Source organism: Serinus canaria, chromosome 4 (assembly GCF_022539315.1).
Source record: "Serinus canaria isolate serCan28SL12 chromosome 4, serCan2020, whole genome shotgun sequence".
NCBI lineage: Eukaryota > Metazoa > Chordata > Aves > Passeriformes > Fringillidae > Serinus > Serinus canaria.
The window spans coordinates 64,632,835-64,660,213 of record NC_066317.1 but is presented as its reverse complement, the minus strand read 5'-3'; the positions used below and the strand labels follow the sequence as shown (position 1 = coordinate 64,660,213).

General features: G+C 38.1%; 1 protein-coding gene across 3 annotated transcripts in view; it reads right to left on the bottom strand.

Annotated features, from left to right (window-relative positions):
* Positions 1–27,379, bottom strand: part of CTBP1 (C-terminal binding protein 1) — a 237,015-nt gene that overhangs the window by 173,763 nt on the left and 35,873 nt on the right. For all 3 annotated transcript variants that reach the window (XM_050973583.1, XM_050973582.1, XM_050973581.1), the window contains exon 2: positions 9,300–9,440. In XM_050973583.1, the coding sequence (XP_050829540.1) occupies positions 9,300–9,348 (49 nt within the window). In that variant the 5' untranslated portion in view covers positions 9,349–9,440. The remainder of the gene's footprint in view (positions 1–9,299; positions 9,441–27,379) is intronic.

The following is a 27,379-nucleotide window of genomic DNA, read 5'->3' as shown; positions in this document are numbered from 1 at the left end:
AAATTTCAGCCAAAAGCTGCCAGTAGTCAAGGAGAATTTTAAAAAGGGCAGCAGATGAGAAGGCAGACACAAATTAGAGGCTGTGCCCTGTGAAAGGCTCCAGAGGACATCAGCAGTAATCCCTTCTTCCATGACACCTGCCAGTCTCCAGACACAGCCTCAGCCACACACAGGCAGCTGTGAGAGGTGCTGGGACATGCTCTGCACAAGAAATTCTGCAGCAAAGCACCTCTTTCTGTGCCTCCCTCTTTCTGCAGAACAGGCTCCAGCTGCCCATGCTGCCTGTGAGCACAGGAGGCTTCTGCTCACTCTGCATCTGCCTCCAAAAGAGCTCCTTCAGTTTGGGGATCCTGCCTTGTCTTTGTTTGAGGATCCTGCATTTGCCACAGAATGCACACAAAACTGCTCAAATCTGCAAGAGGAAAGAAAATTCAGAAGGTCAGAACTTTGAGCAACTTGGTCTAGTAGAAGGTGTCCCTGCCCATTGCAGAGGGGTTGGAATGAGATGATCATTAAGGTCCCTTCCAAGGCATTCTGGGATTCTGTGATCTTGAAAGTGTGCAGTGTACTTGAATTTCATCCATGAAGTACAAAGGGATTTCAAGATGCTGAGGATTTTAGATGGGTTTTGAAGTACTGAGAAACCTGCCTTTCCTGTAACTCCTAACTTTGGGTGTCTACATCCTTTTGCAGATCTGGACTGAAGCATGTTGCTAGGCTGCCAACAACTGCCAGGCAACAAATCACAGCACACAGATTGAAGCCACGCTTACAATGCAATATATTGAGCATGTTTTATTGTTAAGAAATCAATAATCTGCATTGCCATAATAAAATGTAAAATGTGATTATGTTTTTCCCAGGGGGTAGAAAAAATAAGAATAAAAAAAATCTGTAAATCATTTTTATTGCCTTTCCAAAGTAAAACTTACACATTCATTCTTCAATCTGTTATAAAATCAAATTAATTTCCACTATTAATGAACAAAACCTCTCTCGTTGCACACGTAATTAAGAGTGATACTACTTCTTTCTGAGCCTCTTTTATTCATTGCCCCAAATTATTAAAACAAAGCAGTTACTATGGTAACTAATTCATTGTCTGCATTAATATATTGTTTCTAAACATCAGTGTCGACTCATTCTGACTTACATGCCCTAAATTCCAGTTTGAAATTCTAAACTTCTGTCTTGTTTGTCAGAAAAGCCCTTTACAATCTATGCATTCATGCAGATAAGGATAGCTAGAGCGCAGCTGCTTTTGTTTATTGCAAGAAGAAGGAACTGTTACTAAATTATCTGAGTTTGATAAATGGATGATGCCTGCATGGAAGTGCAGGGCAGCACTCAGGGAACAAGCATGGGAGGCTGTGGAGCACTGCACAAACTGGCAAACAAGACCATCTGCAGGTTAGCTAAACTAACAACAACAACCAAAAATGACTGGCAGATGTTGTGGAAATTAAGCAACACCTGCCTAAGTGGTATTTGATACCCAGGAAAAAACCACATGCGTGTGACTGATGCAATCTTCAAGACATAAAGGAACAGCAGGGAACAAGAAATAGTGATAAAATTGCCTGGGAAAAAGTTTTCTTAGCACTTAATAAAACTATTTCTTCAAATGTGCACTCCATGACAAAAAGAGGCATTTATCATGTATTTAATTAAAACTTATAATTATTCTTGATTACCTATTAGCAGGAGTCATAGTCTAATTGTATTTGAGTGTCATTATCTAGCACACAAGGAAACTTTCTGAAAAATACAGGCAGGATCAAAAGAATAAAGAGTCTTTACTCTTCATCTTTTGCTCTCCTACTGCCATTGCCTGTAATTTCTGGTGTGTTCTTTTTGCTGTGTCTCCAGTCAATTGGCAGAATGAAAGGTTTGAAAATTCAGTGCATGGGAGGATACTTTGAAAAATAAGCATCAGGGGAAAGAGAAACATGAATACTTTTTAACAGCTAATTTCTGGCTTTAAAAAAAATCCCAAATACATCTGCTCAAAGTCACAAGCAATTTAAATTTAGTTCTCATAGGAAAGGGTGGAAGAAGGAACCTTCAGGTATCTGAGCAGGGTATTTTATTCAGGTATCTGAGCAGGGCCACAAACCACCGAGTTCTGCATCTCCAGTGGTACCAAAGGGTGTGTTTTCACCTGCAGCAAGTGCCAGGTATTTTCACAATTAGCAAAGCCTTGTGTTTTAAAGGGATTCCAAGAGTATTACAACAGCCTGCTGCTATTTATATCCCAGAACATCTCTGTCTTTTCTGTCACAGAAAAAGAAGAGGCAGAGGCAGCTATTTTTTTTTTTCTAACCTGGTACCTGACTTTAGAAGAGCTACAAGATAAAACCCAGGTTTCTTAACTCCAAATTACCTGTCTATCAGACCACAATGACTTTTCTAATGAGGAGGGACATCTCTGCAGGGTACTCCCTCCCTGGCAAAGCCTCCATGCAATTCCTCCTGTTCAAGGAAAGGAACCCTTCAATTCAGTATTGACCTCCTGGAATGAGGACACAAGGATGTGTCTTGTGCAGAAGCCTCCAGCACTAAAAGATTGTCTCCACTTTTATTTTCTTGTTTCCACTTGCATAATCACACTCCCATTCTGACTGCACTAAGGGAGGAAACAAAATAAAATCCTTTTTTGCATCTCAGACTGCACTTCCCTGAGGTTGGGAACTGCCTCTGTGAGAGCTGAACATGACTGCTTTAATTAGATGGCTATGTAAATTTTTCAGTATGTTTACCTAGACACTTAATCTTTGTACAGTTCACTTTTCCAGAGCACAGTGAAAAGCAACATCAGAGCATCTTCCCTGACCCCAGGCAGAAATAAGAACATACTACCATCAAGTACTTAAGGCTTCTAAAGCTTCTAAAAATTTTACCAGCCACACAGCTGCACTGTATAAAAGCTAAATATCTAGCCTGAAAATATTTTTATTAATAGAAGAATAGGAGGAATAAATTCTCTGGAGATTATTCAGGAATTAGAGGATGAGGTGTGGTTATGTACTGGATTCTGACTCTGATACTACAAATACAGTTAATACAACCCTGTAAAACCAGTGTCATGCTATATTATTTTCTCTATTTAACACTGTCTCTGACACTAACATTAAGGGAAACTATTTTGACTTTACTGCAGTGTCAAAATGTAACTTTCTGGATGGATCACAGCTGAACATAGCTGCTGTTGTAAGCAAGTGCATTTTATTTTAAGTGTATTTTATTTCAAAATACCAATCAAAATGTGACAACACAGATAAAATGCATGACTCTGGACACCACAAAATTGCAGTTTTTCTTTACAACATTCATAACTTAAATCAGTGACATGAACATTTCAGCAAAACTTAAAAATCTCAGATTCGTTTCTCCATAGATTTTTTTGCCCCCCAAATTTTCTTACTGAAGCAGTGCTTTTCATCAGCAGCCACTATTTAGTGTCACTTAGAGCAAAAGGGGCTTCTAAGCCAATTCCCTTTTCATACAACTTGCACTGCTACTGTGATACCTCTGCAACATTGCAGTACTTAAGGGGATGCAAATCCAAAGCCTGTGTAGGTGAAGACTGAGATGCAGGTTACTGCAGGAAGCCAAAAGAAAGCTAAAAACCACTTTGCACTGCAAATACTGATATAAAGGACAGAGCCAAAAACCAAACACAAGCCTGTGAATGAGCATTTCAACTCTAATTCTAATGAGATAAAGGATGCTTCTGCAGTAGGGTAAACATAACCCAAATATACAGATCATTTTCCTTTGGAAAGAGGCAAAAACTCTTGTTATGTTGAGATTCCTGGTAGCACCATTTGTTATTTTATTATTTTAAAGTCAACTTATCTTTATCCTTAGAATACGGTCCCCGTTCTTTGAAGGCAACTTTTACCTAATTCTCTATATTACCACGTTCAAAAATGCTTTTAAAGTTTTTACAAGCAAAACACAGAAAAATAGTGTTGAATGGGAAAAACATGATTGTATGCAATGCACCAAAGTGTATGTTGTGCATTTGTATGCATAACATACATTTTTATGTTAAAGCACTTGTATCTGAATGTAAATTGGTTTACTTATAGAATATTCTTCTATAGGTTTTTCATAGAAAACTCTGCTTGCTTAAACACTTTCATTTGCTACACTTGAAAGGTTTGATGGCTGTTCCTGCAGAAAGACTTTGGTAGCTTTAACTATCTAATTCCTAATTTAATTTATACTGGATTGCTACAGAGAAAAGGAATTTTCTCCAGTTCAAATGCTTATGTATTTGCTGAAGGCACTTAAGGTTAGAAAATCACATTTTTGCAAAGGTTAATTGGTACTTTATAAAGGAGCTACTTTGACTTAGGAAACAAATGATAAAATATTAGGAATCTTTTAGCTCCCTCTGCTGCCCTAATCCTTCACTAAGCCACCTTCTGAGGTCTGTCAAAGACACCAAGAAATGAGGCAGCCCATTAATCCCTTTTTAAGAAACATTTTGCATATTAAGTATGCCTGGTACTAAGAAGTACACAGGAATAAAACTCTATAAAGTACTATTTGATTTACCTTTGCCTGTGCATTTTATTATTTCCTTTCTTTTTTCAGTATCTTAGCAAGTGAAACAATGAAGAACATGTTCAAATTTGGATGTTAAGAGAAGTGTAGCTCTTGTTCTCCAAAGAACTTGACATCTGCAATTCTCACTTACAGAAAGAGCTAAGGGCACTCACTGCCTGGAAACATTTATTCCTCCTTCCTCTTATTTACAGGTCAACTTACAGGGTACAGACCAACTTTAGTAAAAAATCCTTTTTGAAATTCAGGGAAAGCCCAGACCTTGCCAAAGTAAGCCATCTTCTTATTAATATAAGAAAAATCAACTGCCCCTGCAAAGGGTCAAATCCCAGTTTACACCAACTAGATAAGATCCATCAATGGTCATGAAGAAACACTTGGGATTTTCCAACCTGGTACTTCCCACTAGTTAAAAAGCCAAGCTATTATATGCACAAGAAAAAGAAATCAGGACAGTGAATACATTTTTCTTTGAATTAAGTCACTCTTTATCACAAGATTTCTCTATCAATTTGGGAAGACAACCAAATTCAATTCATACCTGGTTTTTCCCCTTTGCATTCTTCCTGGAACCATCAATATATTCCATATCAACTACAAACTGAAGAGTCATCTTATTAAATCTCAAGCAGCAAAATGAAGCTCTAAAAACACAGATGTTTCCTTATAAAGAAAGAAAGCCCAGGCCATATCCTTGAAAAGAAACTATTCATTTATCATGCATTTTTACTGTCCTTCAAAGTGCATCACCCTTGGGTATTTGCCAGTAATCAAACCTTCCCAAAGAAAGGCTGCCCTTCATAAAAGCAAAGATGAGAGATTTTATCTGAAATTTCAGAAATTCATCCCATTAATATGCACTTTCTTTTCCAATTTATGATCCTGGCCAACTCTTCATTTCTTTAAAGCATCACTGTTAAAATAGCTAAAATACATTGCAGCTTTTCTTCTTGGAACTTTTCAAAAAGATGAAGCAACAAGCATATAGAGAATAACATTAACACTAGTGCTGCACAAAGAGGAAAAAAAAATTAGGAAATGATTGTGTAAGCATTCTGAGTGTTAAGATGCTTTTTGCTTCATCAACACCAGAAGAAAACAAAACCAAAAACAAACAAAAAAACCCCACCAAAACCCAAGAAATAATCCACACCTGTCTGGGGACAGACAGGGTCTTCACAGATTTGTACTTGGCACATGTTGCAGTCTTTGCTGTGTAAATATCACATGAGGTGCTCTAGGAAGAAATCACCTAATTGGGAAATCCTCTGAATTTTCCAGCATTGTGCAGTTTGTAATCCCTAATACCTGTGCAAAGAAGCAGGAAGAAAAGAGAGAAGCCCCTTTCCTCCCCTACCAGTGTTCCCTCTAGCTTGGAACCCCACCAAAAGCAGTGTATAATAAACACATAGTGCTCAGGCAGCCAAAATAATGTACTTAAAAATAATTCACAGTGTTCACCAGACAATTCAGACATTCCCCCTGCCTGCAGCCACCTTCTGTTCCTTCCTGCTTCATCTATCAGCACCCAGCAAATGCAAGAGGGGTCAGACAGCCCAAGGTAACTGCCAAGCAATGGTCAGTAAAACATACATGAATTTAATTAAGGATTTCCAGAATATAAGCAAATAAACAGCATTGTTTACAGTTTGTTACAATATAAAGCACAATAATACCTTAATTAGAGATAACAACTTTTCAAAATGCCAGAAACATTTTGAATTTTTCAAATTACCCACAAAATGAACACATTTTATTTTTGCACTGTGACACTTCCAACTGTTCTGCCAAATGTATACTACTGTAATTATGCTTTGCAATCACCAGCATCACCGGAGAGGGGGACAAAGAACAATATAATCAGGAACTAATTAATCTTTCACATGTCGTGGTACCATTTATCTCCAAGGGAAGAATCCTAAATGTTATTTTACAAATTGTGAAGTGAGTTTAATATTAGCATCTCAGAGTGCCTCGAATCATGTCCTGATGCCTAAGCATAATTCACAGTTAGTGCTGGAAGTTAGAAACCAGAATTTAATACCTGGTTTTTTTGAAGGGACAGCCTTCAATGGCAGAACATTGAAATGTGCACAAAAAAAAAAATATAATTGCAAACAGTTTTGGGATTAAAAGCAAATATTCAATTTTATATTTAAGAAATCATCAAAGGGAATCATAGGTACCTCAGAGACAAAATCATTTACTGAGCTACATTAAGCTTCATTATATTCAAGAATTCATGAAAAAATACGTAGTTAGTAGTAGTTATCAAGTTATTGCAGCCTATTTTTAAGTGAACTTGCAATAGAAATAAAGTGCCTCTTTAAAATATTCTCTTCTAAGGGAAAGTTCAAGAGAAGAAAGCAATGCACAAGCTGATGGACAGAAAAGCTGACCAAGAAGATAAATCACCTTGAATAGTTCTACAGCTCACTACATTCCCTAAGCTTTGTAAATCACACATATTTCTAAAATATAAAATAGGTTGTGTCTTGAAAGGTACATATATCAGAGAACAATTCTGCATAATTAATTTTTAAACCTGAACAGGACCATATGCAGAAAAAAAAAGCCATTATAAAAAAAAACCAACCCCCCTAGTTTTTATCCCTTTTTACACTCTTTGAAATAATCATCAGGGAAATGTGTTTACAAGTTTCAAAGAACATTTGAACATACAGGGACACAAGAGCAGAACACAGTTCCAACACTTGGGAGTCAAACTGGGTTTCCACAGCTACAAAATGTTAAGCATGTTTCCATACCTGTTGTTTTACCCCCTCTCTTTCTGATCATTTTCTGCCTGGCCTTCCCACTCTATTTTTGCAATCTGGCTATTTGGTAAATGTGATTAAGGAAGCAGAGAGGTGGCTAAAAAAACCCTTTTTTTCCCTACATCACTTTTCAAGTGGATCAATTCCCTCCATTGCCTGGCCAAGCAGATTTTACCATAGGATGGATGCAGGGAATTGTGCAGGGCAGGGAAAAACAAGCCAGACAAAACAGCATCACTGGATGTGAGCACAAAGCCTGGGGGAAGCCACTGCTATTTCAGTCCCAGTGGCTGCTGTTCTGTCACCTCTGTCCCTGGCAATGTTCCTTCCCACATCATCACAGACTTCCTGCCTCTTAGGGTGTTCTGTTGCTCACCATAATAACCCCATTAGGAGGCTGAGATTGCACTGAGTGGGCTGAGCTGCTCTAACTGCTGGCTGCCATCAAAAGGGACAGGTTTGTCATTCTTCTTCACACCTTGCTGATTCAGCTGACTAACACAGGCCAAAAAAAAAGAAAGTTATTATTCTCTGTTTTTTATGGAAGAGTTGGATACAGAAACTCTAGGATGGGGAACTGAGACTGGGAGCAGAGAAGAGGAGCATGCACACTCCTAGGTCAGTTCTAGCTGATCTAACAGCCTGATCTAGTTAGCTGATCTAACTAGTGGGGCAGCTTCCCAATTTCATCATCCTCTGCAGTCAGTTCCCCATTTCTCTGAGCAGGTTCTGGCCACTTGGCCAAGCAGTGAAGGTGGGACACAGTAACAGTCTGGACCGGGTAACCATGGGTGGGCTTGGCCAGTTTTGGAAGACTGACAAGAAGATGAATCACCCAAACCAAATGTGGAGCTGCACCCTTTGATATTTGGATGAAATGTCCCTTTCTCTGGCTATGTTAGGCTAAACAGTCCCAGAAACCCCACTGAGCTTTTCCAGCTGCCCTTTCCATGCAAGTGCTCTGTCAGCTGAGCAGTGACCTGGACTGAGGAATTTACCCAAATGGAAAATATGCCAACAAAAGGTTTTACTACAAGTCAACTTCTCAGTGTAGCTCTTGGTAGAGTCTCACTGACATTGGCACAAAGAAAGTGGTAAAAATCCCCTGCCAGGGACTCCTCACACACACAGCTGCTGGGAAAGGGTTTCAAGACCAACATGTGGAGGAGGCAAAGGTTTCACCCTGAGTTCACATCATTAGACATGATGCAGAGACCATGCGCCCACCAGTCTGTACACTTTCTCCCATTGTTTCAAAAAGAAATTAACTAGTCCCTTGCCTTTTAGTGAGAAACTAACATTTTAATATAAAAATTCATGTAGTCCAGACCATTCATGTATACTCTTAAAGACACTACAACTTATCCCTTGACCTGCTTTCATACCAGCTCTAAAAGCCCTTTTGGAGAAAAGAGCAGGAATATGCAATTTGTCATTTGTGACCTGAGGTAAAATGACAGACCCAGATGATTACAAGTCCTTTCACTGGAATTCACACTATTTTTATTAATACTCATTTAACCTTTGGGGGTCTCCTGCAATTTTTATTTTGTTTTCATCTGACTTTTTACTTCCTTTCAAGGATTAGATACAAGCTGTTAAATCAATCTACATGAGGCAAGCCTGTAGAGAAAGACTCCTGAGAGCACTATGTGGTCATCTTGCCCTCTTGCAATTGTTGTTTTATATAAGCCCACAATTTTTAGAGGGTTTGGGTAGAATGTTGTAAAATGCTAAGATGAAAACCAACTCAACTCTAGAATAGGTCACAGACTAGTTTCTTTTATTCGTCTAGATCTGGTTCCACCCAAAAGCCAGCATTTGTGCACATTCAATATTACCTCAACAGGAACTACAATTCAATTAAAAATACACAGAATGACCAAGAGAAATTATCAGTATTCCACAAAACTAACACAGTTAACATTAGAAATTGAAATGTCCAACCTTCAAATATGCGATCCAGACGTTGCCGCTTCACTTTGTGTTTGTCCATGAGAGACACAAAAGTGGAAGCTCAAAGAACGTCCCCACACAGCTTGGTGATGCTCTTCTCACACCAGGCAGAAATGCTCAGTCTTTTATAAGCTGTGAACAGAAAGATAAACTTTAAAATACATCATTTTTGGCACCTTTGTCCAGATGATCTGGAGATGATCTGTAATTAAAAAACCCCCAAAGTTCCTAAATCGTATTAGGTAAACTGGTATTTATTTCACAGCAAACTGTCTTCTAAGCACAAAGATACAAAACACACAGCACAACTCAGACCAACCAGTGTGGAAATGTTCCAGGACAGCTGCTGTTCTCTGCCTTTTCACTTCAAATACTTTTTTGCCCTTCCAATGAAAACCACCAACAAATGCAGGCACAGATCCATAAATTGTCAGAAACATGTTCACCTGAGATGAAATTGGAAAGCCACAACTTTGCATCACAAAGCTCACAGTGAGAGAAAATACTTCTTTCACTCTTAACTTTCAGGTCCTTGATGATAATGAAACTCAGAGTTTCAGCTTGGAAGTTGAAGGAAACCAAATCAAGGGGCAGAGACACAGGGAAACACATCCTGGTGACAAGAGGGAATGCCAACATCTCTATCAACCAAATGGCATTTGGAGCAGGTTTCTGCATGACTAGGCAAAGCTCTTTGGCAGCAGACACAGGCAGGCACTTTTCAGATTCTGTGGAGCTGGGCAAGGCAGCATAAGGGCATTGCAACAAGCAGGCTGCATTTTAAGCCAAACCACTGAGAAGTGGGAAGGGGGGATGGGGAGAGAGGAGGAAAAAATCTCTCAATGAGAACCTAATTATAGCAGTAGAATACAAAATGCAGGTGAGCAAGTGCATGTGGTAAAACTATGGATACAGATGCTCTAAAAAGCATCATCAGAGCCCCACTTTTATTCACTTTTCAATATCTGAGTAGACTTTGAGAAACACGTACAGAGCACACTGTACTACAAGCACTGTGCACACTAAAATGAGCCAAATACTCCACCTCCCTGTTTCTTTTGATTCCTGCCCAGCAGCTTTCAACATCAGTGGATAGGATTAAATGGCCTCACAAGTGACTGAACCTCCAAATCTGCTTGTTTCTTTCTAGAGGCTGCACTGCACTAAAACTAAACATAGGCACAATTCATTAACATATCAAGATTCATGAATTGCAAGTGAAATTATAAAGAAAAATATTTTGAATATCAAGAACTGCACATTTGCATTTATACTAACTATCTTTACCAGCACTGCCCCACTCAATGCATTTGGACTTTTAATAAAGTTCCTTCTTTGTGTTTGGTCTTTTTTTTAAAATTTAAAATGGAGTTAGTGTGCAACATTGATCATGCTTTTAACTCTTCCTTCGGCTCATTGTCCTCTTCAATTCCCCTCAACATCTATTTAGCCTCAAATTCAAGATTCTTCTGCTGTTTTGCATAGATTCCACTTGAATATAACATCCCATCATGAAAGGGAGAACAAAAATGGATGAGGAATGCAGAATCCCATTTTTTTTACTTTTTAAAAAACAAAGACTGTTGCCATTTTAGAAATTCACTTCTACATTTCTCAACATTGGAATTCTTCCAAAATACAATGTTCTTTAATATTGAATGTGGTTGTGTTGTAAAACTGCACAAGCATTACATCAAATCTAACATGGATTTTATAATCTTATAAGCCAAGTATGTAAGTATAGAACTATATAACCACCAGCCTTGGCTTAAGCCAACACCCCAAACCTGTGCACAGACTCAGCCTTAAACTAATCTTTAATTTATTTGCTTATCATTTCTGTTTTATAATCTACTTCCTTCAGTTATCACATAGAAAAATCTAAAGCATAAAAACCAAACCAGAATATAATGAACATTTTAAACACTAAGTTTAAATTTGTATATCTTGTTTAATTTCCCATCTTGTAGAAACATTCAGGTCTGCTGGCCTCCTTGTGCTGTGGTGCTTATTCATTCAGCAAAAGATTTTTCCACTGTAGTCACTCTGCATACAAAGCTGGATGACAGCTGTGAAGAACAGACCATCTGTAACTATTGACCTACCACTGAAAGTGTCACCAGATGTTTTCTATCTGTCTACAGTAGCTTCAAAGTGTGCCATATAAATCAAGTAATTTTTTTGCTTTCAAGCACTGTTTTAACATTATTTCATTGATACTAAGTTGTCATAAGTTTAAAAAATATTTGAGCAAAAAATAAATTAACATGTTAACACCATTCTAAGTTGAATCCTCACACAGTTTTATTACACATCATGTTCCAACAGAAAGAGCAGATGATGATATGGGAAGTGCTTCCCAGCAAAACAAAAGCCTTGTAATTGTGGAAGTGTTGGATACTGCAATTGCTAAACCACAACATGAATAATTGTATTTGAGAAATTCACTAAAAATACACACACAGTGCCTGAACACCAAATACCAAATATATTTAAGACCAGACTTCTGTAGTTCAATATTTTAAGATTAAGTGAGAATCCAAGTGATTTAGGAAAATATAGTGCTTATCATAAATGTCAGGTAGTATCTACAACAGAACCCTTTTGAGCAGTACACATTTTGGATCAAAATATACACTGTTGCAAACAATATTAGTGTTTTTCCTTCATTTAATCAGATTATTTCAGTGTATTTTAAAAGAGAATAAGTCCTGGGGTATTGCTGGAGCATTTAGCTCTTTCTTAAGAAAGGGAAACCTTTACTCTGAGACTTCAAGATAAAAGGAAAAGTGATTCTCCAACATATTTCCAACAGAGAGGGCAAACCCTACAGGCTAAAACAGAAATGATAAACAAGTCAACTTTGAATTCACTTTTCAAAACAGATAATACTGGTAATGAATGAGGGATAAACATTAGTTGTGAGTGAGAAATTTGAAGGAAGACCCATTCAAAAGCCATGATTTCTCCAGAGAAAAATAATAAAAAGGAAGCAAACAAAGAAATTAATTTTTTTAAGAGAGCAAACAGTTGGCTAATTATACACATCCTGTGTATGTGTGGGTTGTGACAAACTCCACAAGATCAGGGAAGGACTCCCCTCAAACTCAAATGTTGCAGCATGCAGTGTTGGACCACTCCCTTTGCATCAGTCTAATGGGGGAGGTTGGCATGGACCAGTTTCAACTAGATCTGAAGAGAAAAACTGCATCACCTCTGATGAGTTACCTCACTCTGAAAGGGATCCAGTGTCACTGTCCTATTTTCTGAAAAATTCCCTTGCCCAGGATTCTTCTCCTGGGAAGCTGAAAAACCTCAGAGAAAAAGGAAAACAGCAATTACCTGACTGCTTCTCCTGTGTTTTGCTGCTTTGGAATGTGTTTGGAGAGTGTTTATCCAACAGGCGGATGTTTGATCGGTTTCATGTGAATTGTTTTGACTTAATCACCAATCACAGTCAGGCTGTGTTGGGGCTCTGGAGAGGGTCACGAGTTTTCATTTTCATTCTTTGTAACCTTCTGTTTATATCCTTTCTCTATTCTTTAGTATAGTTTTAGTATAGCATTCTTTAATACAATATAAGTACATAAAATAATAAATTAGCCTTCTAAGAACATGGAGTCAGATTCTCAATTCCTCCTTCGTCCTGGGGACCCAACAAATACCACAATCCAGAGAATGAACTCTCCTGGGCACAGACTTCCACCCACAGGATATAAAATGGAGAAGGCTGATTTCTACCTTTGCCCCACTGTCAGTTGCAGGCATAGATTTCTAGGCAATCCCAAATCACAAGATGAAGCATAAGAAATCCAGAACAGAAATTAAATTCACAGAACAGTGACAGGTTACTAGAGGACAAGGCCATGAAGATCTGTGTTACCCTTGGGAATCTCAGCCTTCACTTAACTCAGCCATTCTAGCTTAAACTCCTTTATCTGAAACTGCAGTGAACTATTGAAATATTTTTTTCTTTCTACTAAAAACTATCAAAAAGTATAATGAAAGGCAAACAAAATAAACACTGTAATTTTACTTTCCAAATTCCAGTGCCATCAGTTTTGATGATCAAATATTAGATAAATTCCCAAGGCAAGCCAGACCAACGCTTTCCTTCTCCTTCCTTCCCACCCAAACTGACAACATCTCTATTTTCCATCACACCTCACATGCCTTGAAGTGCTATTCTACACAGCCCTGGAAGCAATAAATAAACATAGTGGTTTTCCTCATGTTAGAAATACTTTAATTTTCCTGAATAATTATACATTTTGTTTTGCAGTAATTTTTTGTTTCAATTAGTAAACAGATGACCCTTCTGCCATGGGCAGAGACAACTTCCACTAGAGCAGGTTGCTCAAACCCCATCCAACATGGTCTTGAACACTTCCAATGAGGAAGTCTCCACACTTCTCTAGGCAATTGCTCCTCACTAAAAAAATTAAAAAATCTTTATATTCAAGTCAACCATACCTCAACGTTATTACTAAGAAATGGAAATGTATCTAAATTTCAAAATATTTCTGTGATACAAAACAAAGTATTTTGTGTTTGGTGAAAAATGAGGATCTGATAGTGTTGATCAAGAGACAAAAGTAAAATTCATATAAATACTAAGAGAATTTTCTTTTATTTGAAAATTAACTTAAAGATGTATTTACTCAGTAAAGCAGTCAACTTTCTGAGACTTAGAGCTCTAATCCTGTGAAAAGGAAAAATAAAGTTTATGATGTAAGAAAGAAACACTCTACTTTAAAAAGCTCTACAATTTGTGGCTGAACCCTTCTAATGTCAGTTGCAGCAGTATCAGTTCTGTATAAAACAGAAATTTTGGACTAGAGGACTGGTGTTTCATAATGAAAGTTAAGTAATGCTTACATCTCTAAATTATACAGTGTACTACACCTAAAAATGGAATATAACAGAGAAATATCTGAACTTTTTTTCTTTCTATATTCCATTTATAAAAATACTATTTAGCAGTACTTATCCATTGGTGTTTGGAAAATTTCCAAATAAAGATATGGAGGACCCTCAAATAGGAGGATGAGTAAAAGAGGACAAAGACTTTAGTTTGGGTATTTCTTCAAAATGTAGCAGGGACTGCTACAACACTGGAACATCCTCTTTGCAAGTTCTGCAGGACAGCTTTTGTTTTACATCCTTTCCTGAGGATCCTGTGACTTACACTGAAAACTTCTGCAGTATGAAACCATCACATTACTATCACTGTGCTCAAAATATTCCTGCAAAGATGTAAGTTACACTTAAAAATAGGCAGAACAAAAAAATATTAATTGCCAGAAGAAAAAGTATATGTCAGCCTTTTTGTGCACAAATTGAAGTTATTCCATCTTGTCTTATAAAACCTAATACTGAATTAAGAAGGAAATATATAATTATATTTGCCTGTCAGACAATTCATCTTGCCATTAAGTATGGCTAAGCCACTTTGCCTTACCATTAGATGTCAGTACAGTCTAAGAGAAATTGTACAGGGAGCTTCAAGATCAATAAATTATTCACAAAAATGAAGCCTTTATCGAATTAGACACCAAAACAAATATTAGCCACTCAGAAAAGAACTAAAACCCCAAACATTCTAATGACATTACCTAAATCTAAGGTGAATCTGTCTCAAAAAGATGGAGGACTAGAAAAAGTGCCTGAAGAGGCAGTAAGCATGGTCCAAATCATGAAATAGCTTGCTGAAAAACTCCCCCAGCCTGAAGACAGTATGACTGAGTAGAATACAACAAAGGCACATATAAATACACTCCATGTCTCTACTCAGTGTCTGGGGAGCACACAGTGAAATAGCAAGCCAGAATATTAAAAACAACAGGAAGCTTTGTCATGGAGTAGGTAATTAAATTGTAACATCTGGTGTCACAGGTATTGTGGATGCCAAAACCTTAAGTGGTTATTAAAGGGATAAGATAAGTTTATGGAAAACACATCAGTGGCCACTGATAATAACAGCCACACCACCAGCCCAGGTCAGAAATCCATAAGCTGGTAAATGCCAAAGGCAGGGAAAATGTCAGCACATGCTTTGTTCACAGTCAGCAATGACTGCAGTGTGTTCCACTGACCAAATGTCTGTTTAGTTCAGCATCCTGCATTTGCCAAGACATGAGGTGCTGAATTAAAAGAGCAAGAGCAGAACAAACAGGATCTTTCCTTCAAGCACAAACCAGTGGCCACTTCTGGAGCCAGAACATGGAGAGATGGGGCTGCAGCCCCTTCTGACACGTGGGCACCCCTTACATTCTTAGGAAATGCTGAGATAAACTACAAAATACAGAAGAGTGAGGGCCACAGCTCACAGGGATGCACCAAAAACATCTTAAGTGCAAAATAAAACTGAAATAAGTTATTACTTATTAGTACAACTAAGAAGTAAGTACTAACACAGACTCAGAAGGTACTGCTGGAATCAAACTGACCATGTCTCCAGTGTAAAGCCTAAGAGACATCTGAAAATCATCATAATTAAGAAACTGCAGTGCCATAGACTCCACCCTAGCACACAGAAAGCTCTTGCAGCAGTAGGTGTCCTTTATTTGCTGGCTGCTTTTGCTCGTCAGTTTGGTTTAAACTTCCAGGGATTGGATCTTTCTTGCAGCTTTGCTGGCAGATGGAAGAACTTCATGTTCTTTGCACAGGCACCTCTTGGGTATCACCAAGCCATCCCTTGGTCTGCTTGCAGAAGAGACCAAGCTCCTTGATACTCTCTAGGAGGTCATATTTCTGCTCCTAAATTGTGTCAAACCTGTGCATCCTTAAATTCAAGAGAAAGCCACCAAAATCCTGGTTAGTGAGTGCAAGAACAAGGCAAAGCCTTTAACTGCAGGAGCAGTTACATCAATATCCAAAGCAGAACTTTTACCACTCTCTTTCACAGTCCTTGGGACCACATCTGAGATTAAAAGACTTTGCACTCACTCCAGCAGTTTCTTCATCACTGGTACAAGGCCAGTTCTTTTTAGGATGGGGTTCTCTGCCCCAGGTATACAGCCAACAGCTTCCCCTTCTGTATTCATGACCCAGAATTTGAATACAATTTCACAGAATCACAGAATCATCCAGGCTGGAAGAGAACTTCAGTATCATCAGCATTTTTTTTCTCTATTTAGCAATGAAGATTTTTTTTCCTGTTGATAAAATATTCAAAATAAGGCCAAGAAGTCTCTTTGTCAACACACAACTAAAACCAAGACTTATGGGCTTTTGACATATTGTCCACTATTTTTTAATACTTTGAATTCCCTTTTGGACTATTCTTTATTTTTAATTACTTTAGCACTAAATAAAATGCCTTCCAGAATTTAGTGTAATAATTTGATAATCATAAGCCCTTATTTTTATGGCATGGCACTTTAAAATGTCCTTTTTGACAGGGAATATGGTGAAAACAGTTGAAGAGATTGTGGCAGTAATTCTATCATTACAAGCTTTTCATGAGGTATTTGTCTTCACCATAAGGGTTTTTTTCCCAGAGCATTTTTCCCCCCTTAGCAGCATTCTCTCTCAATTATACATCTGTCCAAAAGCCAAAAATTACTCACTGCTGAAAATTAATTTCTGCAGATGTGTATGACTACAGACAGATGGGAAGCATCTCTGCCATCTCAGATTTCTAGGTCATGAATTAAACTTCATTGAGGAACTCAAGCTATTAGAAAATTATTAAAGGCTAGCAACCTAAGACATGTGCATTTTAAAGTAAAATTGAACTGATTTCTTTTGTGTCAGAAAACAGTAACTGAGCAATACTGCAGCTATGATTCTCATCAAACAATATCTCTAAAAACTTCCATTTCAGGTATTCAGCACAAGCTTATTCAGGAAGGCCACCATTGCAACAATCCTCAGTCTTAGCCACAAACAGATTTAAAGGAAGAAAAATGAAGAATTTGGTGTGGTCTAACATCACAAACCTGATTCACTCACATGTTGAATTCCTGGCTTTGCCTTTTACTCTCCTTGCTTGTGGAATTGAACCTGATGGGTGCATCCTTCACTTCACCCACAGCTGCTTTGATTTGTAAAGCAACACAGATCCACAGCCCCTGCTTTACAAAGTATTTTGGAGCTTCCAAATAAAAACCATCCAGAAATGTCAAATAAGTCAGTTGTTAGATCAGAGTTAATCACTTCTGCATTTTTCAAAGTCTGAAAAGAAAGAAAATTACACTGAAAGAAGATCAATCTCCATTCAGGTTTCCTTTTTCTGAACAGGCAGAGGAGCTGGAATCCTTCCTCCTTTTTGGAGATTTGGATAGAAGAGACAGCAACTGTGTAAATGGATGAAACACAATCTCAGGGACTCTGAGAAACAATAGCAGTGAAACTGAACTGCCTCTAATTCAAAACAGAAAATTATCATTATTTGAATCAGAAACTCAAATGAATAATGTGTATTTAATATTTTAATGCACCTGAGAAAGTACAACAGGATGCAAAGTATTAGTCAGTGCTCATGACAATAAAAAGGCTAATGCCTTGGTTAATGAATTCTCTAAGAAAGGAAACAATTACTGGTGAACTTCATGAATCTCTATTGCTAGAAAGGATTTGAACCAGCAAGGAGAAAAGAGGACTTTTAACCTTTTATTGATTTATTGATGCTTTTTTTTGTCTCCAAGAAAGACACAAACCCACACCAAAATGCCAGGCACATGGACTGTGTGCCTACTCCACATGTGAAACTGGTTCATCTGCCACAGATCTACTATTATAAGTATCGAATGGACGTTCAGAAACCTGAACAGCTTTACAGCTTAAAACTCCTGGCTAAAAAAACATATGCTTGTGCAGTGGAAAAGAGTGGGGAAAAAAGAAAGCTTTATTCTCAAAGTAAATAGGAAATCACATCTAAAGACACTTAGGTTAGAAATTTAGTTAAACCTAATTAAGTTTAGACAAAGACCTGTGGTCCTGGTTTTTCTCTACACCAAAAGCCTCCTGTTGGACACCACGAGTCCAAAGGAAGCCTCTGAGCTGTTGGGGGCTTGGGGTACCTCTGCTGTGGGGTCAGGCTGAGACAGCTGGGGGTGTCCTGCCTGCAGAAGAGAAGGCTCCAGGGAGACCTTGGAGCACCATTCAGAACCTAAAGGGGCTAAGGAGAGCTGGAGAGGGACTTGTGACAAGGCCATGGAGCGACAAGACAAGGGGGGATGGCTCAAACCGACAGAGGGCAGGGCTAGATTGGATATAGGGAAGAAATTCTTTACTGTGAGGGTGCTGAGACATTGGAATAAGTTGCCTGGAGAAAAGCCTGGAGAAAAGGAGACTCAGGGGTGACCTTATCACTCCCTGCAGCTCCCTGAAAGGTGGTTCTGGTCAGGTGGGGCTGGTCTCTTTCACCAGACAGCACTGAGAACCAGAGGACACAATCTCAGGCTGCATCAAAGGAAATATAGGTTGGATATTAGGAAGAAGGTCTTTACAGAAAGGGTGATAAAGTTCTGCAGTGGGGAGGTGGTGGAGTCACCATCCCTGGATGTGTCCAAAAACAGATTGGATGTGGCACTCCCTAAATGGTTTAGTTGAGGTGTTGGGGCTGGGTTGGACTCAATGATCTTGAAGGTCTCTTCCAACCCAGTGAATCTGTGAATTCTGTGCCCAGAGAAGCTGTGGCTGCTCCATCCCTGGAATGTCCAAGGCCAGGTTGGATGGGGTTTGGAGCAACCTGGGATAGTGGAAAGTGTCCCTGCCCATGGCCAGGGGTGGAACTGGCTGATCTTTAAGGTCCATCCCAACCCAAAGCATTGATGATTCTATGGATATCTGCATCCTTGCTGCTGTAAGAAAGAACATCAAGTACTGGGAAAACATTTTTGAGATTGAATACTTTATTTTCCACTCGAAAAGTAAACTGAGTAATATTTTAAATGTTATGACTGTGCATTATTTCTTCAATATTACTTTTTTACCTGGAAAATATTTCAGTGAAATAAATTTCTACAGATAAGGCAAACACAATTGTTGGTCACATTTTTTATTTGCCCATATAAGCAAACACATCTGCCCTGTAGCAGCAAATAGCACCACAGCAGGATCAGTATCACAACACCACAAACATTAGAATTTTTTTCCTATGGAGAGCTAGTATCACATCTTTTTAAAATATCAAAATGTACAGTACTGCAGCACTAGATTGGATACACCTGACATCATCCACTTAAGGAATCTCTAAGCCTTACCTTGGTATCAATTAATTTTGTAATATTTTGTCTTAATTGAAATACTCATTAAAGATTTTAAGAAAGGAAGTTTAACTGTTCCACACATTAACTACTACATATATAATTTTTGCTCAGTTACTAGAAGGAGAAAGAAAAAAGCAAGAAGGAAAAAAATTATCATTTTGCATGATTAGACTTCCAGAGACTGTTTCCAGTTATGTTCTGGTTGGAAAAAAAAATACCAAGGATAAAGCTTTGCTACTATGGCTACTACTCTTTGGACTATAGCAATTCATTCCAGTCAGAATAAAAGATACCTGGTCTGGGTATTTATCTCTTGATTGCTCAGCTGTCTGGGTAAAACTTAATTTTTAGTAGTACCTGAATTACCTAAAAAGGTATTTTTTAAAAAAATTGCACATTGCCATATATAAATTACATTGTTTTGGGGTTTGTTTTGATGGGGTTTATTAAATACATTACAAATGCTGGACCATTTCTTTCTGCTACTTTAATGAGAAGACAATTTCTATCACCTAAACAAACCAAAATGGTAAAGATCAAGTGGATTTACTCTGCATTTTCCATAAATCACTATTTAAAACATTATAAATTATTAAATTTTTACATGATCATTGATAACATTTAGCAACAGCATTTCTACATTTCTCTGACATTTCTGAAATGTAATTCTACTGATATCCAGTACATAAATCCTCTGGAAGTTTGTGGAGTCAAAAGACCTAAGTTTCTTTATGAGCAGGTATAACTACATTAAAAAGGATTTTCCAGCATACCACTAGATATTGAAAAAATGTCTTCCCTCCTTGCTAAGCAAAAAAGGCAACAGAAGAGACCAAAAAGTGACAAGTTCCACTTACAGCCTTTATGGTTTAATTTAACCCATCTTTGTCAGACTTTGCACCTTTACCCACAGTCCCATCAGCCAAACAACAGTTTGCTTTGGAAGGGACCTTTAGAGACCATTTAGTCCAATCCCCTGCCCCCTCCAGGATGGTCAGGGACACCTTGGACTTCACTGGGTCACTCCAAGTCACATCCAACACTTCCAAAGATGGAGCATCCCTGGATGCACAACCACATCAAGATGTTGGTCTAGGTCTAGATAAAAGGGCTAGATAAAAATTCACATTTTATAGATAGAAAACAGTCTGCAAGTGCTATAAATTGTTGCTAGAAAAACCCCACCTATTAGAATATCTGTTTGTGAAAACAGAAGATATTACTGAATTCTACAAAAATACCTACAAGTTAAATTACCAGTTTATTTCCCACTGTGGCTCCCTCACCCTGGGACTCCTGGAAACAGCACAAAGGTGTTGAGCCTCAAAGGCATCGCTGACCATCTTCCCACAATCAACTTTCATACTCAACTAGAGGAATTGTTTAATTAGCAATTCTTTCCCCCACACTTTGGTGTCAATCTCCATCTCCTGACAGGACATTTCATGAAGAAATTTCCAGCCAACTACACTCCCATCTCAGTCACAGCAATACAGTGCACTTTCACACCTTGCTAAATTCTACACACAATCTTTGTTGCAATTACAGGCATTGCTTATGTAGAAGATTAATGCTAGTGGCTGGGATATTGAATCCTGTAATACAATTGAATGTGGGGAAACAAAGAATTAAAAGTACAATTAGATAGTCTCATGCATCTGAAACTGGCTGACAACTGTTTGCTATGATATAATATATGGTAACCAACAGTGCTCCTTTTCCAAACTGATTTTGTTTTGTCTGTACTCATCATTTAAGCTCATCCACTCATTCTTTTATTTAGTAGGAAGGCAGAGGAGAGAATTAAAGTCCCTGCAGGCTGCTTAGCTGAAGGTCACCAAAATTTGCTTTCGGATACAGTTTTTGAACTAGATTTTCCTCTCTTCTGTTCACATAGTGCTGAGATGTTGCTCTCTAGGGAAAGGACCTTAAAAACCTGGGACCTGTGTTCTTCATCTCTGCATTCAGAAGTTACCTTTAAGAGCTCTCAAACATCACAGAGCAGCAGCTTGCTCAGTTTTTGAGACCCACTTCAACACACAACTACTTGGTGAAGCAATTCTGAAGTTTGCAGAGCAGGACAAATAGGCACTGAAATCCTTAGGCAGGTGTGAGAAATCTTGGGAATCTTCTCCATGCTCATGTCAGAATGCAAGATCCCTACATGACACACACCTGGCAGTGTAAATCAGTTCAAATGCATGAAACTTTTGTTTTATTCCAGAAGGGTTTTAGTGCAACTACACCACAGCATCTCAATATCTTTCTGAGATGTAACTGATGTAACTATAAATTACCACAGTTTATACTTTCTCTCATGTCTGGGAAGAGAACTCTGTGTGCAGCTAGATTATTTTTAGTTTCCTTATTTGAACATATATGCTGGGTTTGTATCTGTTACAGAAGAAAGATCAAGCAAATGCACTTGGCAGCTGGTCTGGAAAGTGATAAGACCATAATAGTCTTTAATGGAAATTAATTTCAGTCCTACACTACACTAGAAAATAAAATTACCAACCCATATTAACTTGAGGTTAGTTCTTCTTGATTATTTAGAATGCTTCTCTTGCTGAAGAGTGCAGTTTTAATCAAGAAGATTTAACCTGTTCTAAGTTCATAACATCTTGAAAAATAAGGCCAAAAATGTGAATATAATATTCCTTCAAGATCTTACTAGAGACTTCAAAAAATTTGTAAAAAGACTAGAAGTTAGACATGGACAAAGTAGTTTGCATGCCTCAAGAATTGTGTTCCTTCATTTTGGAAGAAAGCTGGAGGTGTGAGACAAGAGAAGTAGCATTGCACATTATGTGCAGCACCCAAGCCACCACTTCACAACCCCAAACCTCTTAACCCCTTCCCAGGCAGCTGACTGTAAAAAAAGAATTATTCCTTCCTAGAGGAGATGTGCTGCTGTCAGCCTGTGTCAGTATATACTGAATATGCTTCTTTAAGAAACCCTTGAACCATTTGACTGTATTGATCTCCTGTCAGAGAGAAGAATGGCATTTCTTGCCTGTGAGAATGTCACACTGTCACCACGAAGGAGAAGAGCTATCCACTCACCAGCCATCAGTGAGTCCCTCAGCAGTGGCCTGTGCTGCTCTCCCAGGCACACTCTGCTACACTGTTGACTTTTCAAAAGGTCTAGATAAAAATTTACATAAAGTAGATCAACTTCCCATTGATTTCTGGTATACTATGAGCTCTTCCAGTAATGTCAAATGAATTCTATTTGGCTAGAGTCAGAGTACCTGGAGAAAAGCAGAGTTTTGCAGTCTTGCACCCAGGAGGAAAAACAGAAGTCTTCCAAGCAAACCTCACTGTGCTACTTTTAATTATCAGTAATCCAAGTAGTTCGGAACTCCTCCAGTTCCTAACAGGCCAACTCCTTTAAAAGTACCACTCAAAGGGAGTCCATCAGCAGATCTGCAGGAATCACTGTATAAAATTGCTGCTCTTATAATCTGTTCCATAGCTGGGAAACCTTAGTATTTCATGTTTTCCCTACTTTTGGAGCATCACAGTGCCTGCTCTCCTATCTTCTTCGCACTACAGCTTCCTGACCTCCTCCTCAAGATGACTCCTGAACTCTGCATGGTATTGCTTGTTCCTCCTTGATCCTTCATAGGTGTCAGCTGCACTGTGAGGACAGGAAAGCTCCTAAACCCAGCAGACTGCCTGGATTATCCCCTCAGTTACACAAGAACTGAGTGAGACTTGGGCTCCTTTTGAATATGGGAGCCTGTATGGAAGGGACTCAGGACCAATTGCCTCTTATCCTTTCCCTCCATAGCATTAGCATCTCCACCAAAATACTTGGAATTGTTTCACAGCTTAGTATTAGACCCTGAATAGCTAGCTCATATTGTCCTGCCTTCAGCAAAAAAAAATGAGACAAACCCAAAAAATCCACCTTTTTAAACAGCAAATTCAAAACAAACTTCAGAAGAGACACTCCTGTGTTCTTTATAAAACAAATGCTAAGGGATGCTTGTTTTACTAAGAAACAAAATATTTTCCTTCACCTTCTGAAGAGAGGTTGCCCAACTTTACTAAACCATATCTGGAGTATGGTTGGAACTGCAGCAATGCAAAAAAAAATTCTGTTAGATATGATCTGGTTCTAAAAGCAAGCAAGTAGGCAACAAAAAAAAAAGTTTTTGTTAAAAAAAAAATCTTAAAACAATTAGACTTAAAGAAAAAGCAAACAGTGGTCTACAACATGACTACAGAATATGTAGAGAACCAAGAATGCAAACTACAACTAAGGTGGTCTTATTATAAACACCGTAATTTTTAAGTTTCAATTTACTGTACATACATGAATTTTAAACCAAGGGAAATATAATAATTATGGCATATACATATGGGGAAAAAACATGAGAACCAGAGCCCAAATAATACTTATTTTGCTTTGGTTGCTGGTATTATTTCTTCAGAAGTAGTTCAAAGGCTGCCTCCAGAATATCAAGACCCTGCAATCTTTTTTTGAATGTTTGAATAACAGCTCTCCCTATACATAATTAGATTTGAAAACATAAAAGTATTTTGCTTGAATAAATACCATCAGAAGTTCAAGACTCCAAGATGAGTATATTTGCAATTATATCAAAAGCAAATAAAAAAATTGCTCCCTGAAAAATCAAGTCTTAAAATAGACCAAAGTACAACATGTGCCTTTGTTTTATCTGAGTGTTGCATATCTGGACTGAGATTGTTAGCTTCTCTGTGTCAAGATCAGATGAAAATTATCTGCATAAAGGGAGTAAAATGTCAAATTCTGAATATCTGACAATTCTACAACAGATGGCCTTAAATACTAGTGATTCAGTTGTTGCTGGCATTGGGTCAGTTCTTTACTTGTTAATTAAGGACCTGAATTTTGAACTATTATTTTGTTATAAAATGCCCATCAGGCAAGGAAAAAAAAAAATTAGAAATGCATGGCTAAAGGTTTTAGAAAGCTTGCTCTCTGCTTGTGCAAGAATTTCCTTTCTGGCTGATTAACAGAATACCAGGTTGGAAAAAACCTCCTCTCTCAGTTGTTTAAATAAGACCCAAATCTTGCTTTTAGCAAATACTGGCAGTGTGCAGGTGCAGAAATCCCTTTAGAAAGCCTATCCCTTTAGGCTCACATGAGGATATATATTATAGTTTAAGATGCTCAGATAGCAAATGTTCAGCCTCTTCTTTCCACAGCCTGGCTTTGGAAAGCAAGTCACAGGAAGGGTGACAGGAGGCTGTTACTTCTGCTCTTCAAGGGAAAATCCAGAGTCCTCCTCCTCCACAAACTGGAGCTTGCCAGGAGTTCACTCACCATTTCCATCACAAAGCTGAGTTTGTCCTTGTCCTTCACACAGGACCTGCCTCTGCCTGGGTGTCACTGCTCAATCTCCCTATCTCCTCTTCTCTCTTGCAGCTGAAAACAGAACATTTATCTTGTCTAACTTTCAAGTCCACCACAAATGGCCCCAGGATGCTCAGGGCAGCTTTAGCACCCAGAGAAATGTCCCTGTCACACTCCTGCCTTGGGAATGGTCCCAGCAAGGGGGTGAAGGAGTGCCATGCCACTTCTTCAATGGGCACAAACAGATTGTAGAGCTGGAATCAACTGAAGAAAAGCGAAATGTGGGAAAGGGATAAAATTCAGTAGTGCTCATTAATTTCAAGATCATGCTAAATCATATCAAAGTTATCCTGTAACTGAGGAAAACCAAATAGGAAATAATAGCCAGACACCAGCAATGACAACAACCTCTCTCCTTGATATTTTCTTTCCACTGTATTGTCCTCTGTGTGGAAATCCATTCCCCCAAATCCCTTCCTCTAATCCAGTCCACATTCACATTGGTGATGAGACCCCCACCAGCAGTTACCACCAGGAGAAATTCCCCAAAGAACTTGAAACTAAATTTTTCCCTCCTGAAGCATCAGTTTGTTATCTGATGCTTTGGAATCTATATGCAAGAGCACATAAGGGTTGGCAATTACACAGTTGGGTATTTATAAACTCTGAAAATATTACCATATGTTAGAAGGCAAAAATGATATATCACTAAATAAACTTTCCCTTTCCATTAGATGCACATTCCCTGAAAAAAATACAATTAGGCAGTAATCAGCCTTCACAATACATATTTAAATGTAAGATAAAATTACTCTTTTTTTAACAGAAAGAAATGAAATTTTGCAAGAGTATGCAACTTTCAAGTATTTCTATGCAATGACAGATTTAACAGCCAGTAGATGCACTTGAAGGAAATGGAAATATTAAGCTTAGAAATTTAACTTTTGTAATTCCTTTACTTTACAACTACCCAAACACTGCTCTGAAATCCCATGGAACATAGATTTGCTTTTAAATAGTAGCAATATCTTTGACTTCTGTATAAGGCAAACATAGCAACTTCAGACCTTTTAAACTAAGCCTTGACAGGTATTTCTCTTCATTTATAAGTCACACTTACAAAAGTGTTTTATTTAAATGGCCAGTAAGTACAACAGCCACCTTTAAAGAATGAACCCTTTTGAAAGAAATCCTTCTTGACACATTTCCTTTTGGTTTCCACCCATGCACAAGCAGTTATCTGATGTTTAACATAAGCCAAGGATGCAGTTCTGGATGTTACATTGGTCAGACTTGGCAGTGGATGAAATTGCTGTTTCTTTGCCTTTTGTTTGATGTTAGATGGCCATTTCTAACTGGCTCTGCCTGCCCCAGAGGGCACAGCTGGAGAAGTGCACAGCACAAACACAACAGGCTCAGAAAGCAGCAAAGCATCTGCCACTGCTCCCAAAGTGAAGCACCTGACCCGTTCTAATTCTTAATTCTCTATTGCTTATTAAAATAGAAAATTTGACAACACTGGAAAAAAAACCAACAGAAAATTAGGAATCATTAAAACATCCTATAATCCTGAGAACAAATGGCTGCCTATGGCTCAAGTGAGCTACTTTTCATCACAGGGGGTGGGATACTTTTTACTGCAGATCCCAAGGACTGAAAGAACAATGCCATAAATTAATAATAGCGAGTCTATAAAGGTTCAGTTGATACTGACATCTTGGATATTATTACAGTAAATGACAGATTAATGGACAAAGGCATGAGATCCCAAAAGTCATCCTAGATATTTAATTACTAGGAAGTAACCAATAATCATATTAATTAGCACAGCTAAAAATCCCATCAAGCAGTAAATGATTTCAAAGGAAATTTTGGCTATAACAATGACAAGTTAAGTAGTAACTCAGGCCAATGCCAGCACAGAATAAATGATTTAATGATCCCCATAGAAAGTTTTATTTTACTGAGATCAATATCTGCCCCCTATTATACACTAAAAGCTATGCCTAAAACCAATTATAAGAACTATTGTTGGTACTCTCAATTACAAAGAAATTTCCTTCCTGATTGTCATTCCATCAAAATTAAATACATAATGTGGACATCTCAAGAGCAATAGGAGCTATTTATATTTAAACATTTTATTTTAAAAACCCCTATAAATCTTCAGTACTCAACTTCCTGGATTATAAAAAAATCAAAGCATTTAGAACCAATATGTATTTCTAAATGCAATATATTGTTATAATTTCTAAGTGAATCATGGAATGGGATTGAAAGGGATCTTAAAGATCATCTCAACTCTCCACCATGGACAAGGAGAAGTTTCACTAGCCCAGGCTGCTCCAAGCTCTGTCCAACCTGGTCCTGGACATTTCCAGGGATGAGGCATCCACAACCTCTCTGGATAACCTGTGCCAGGACCACCACCCTCACAATACAGATTTTTTTCCTAATATCTAAGCTAAATTTCCCTGCTTTCAGTTGGAGCCTTGTTCTATCCC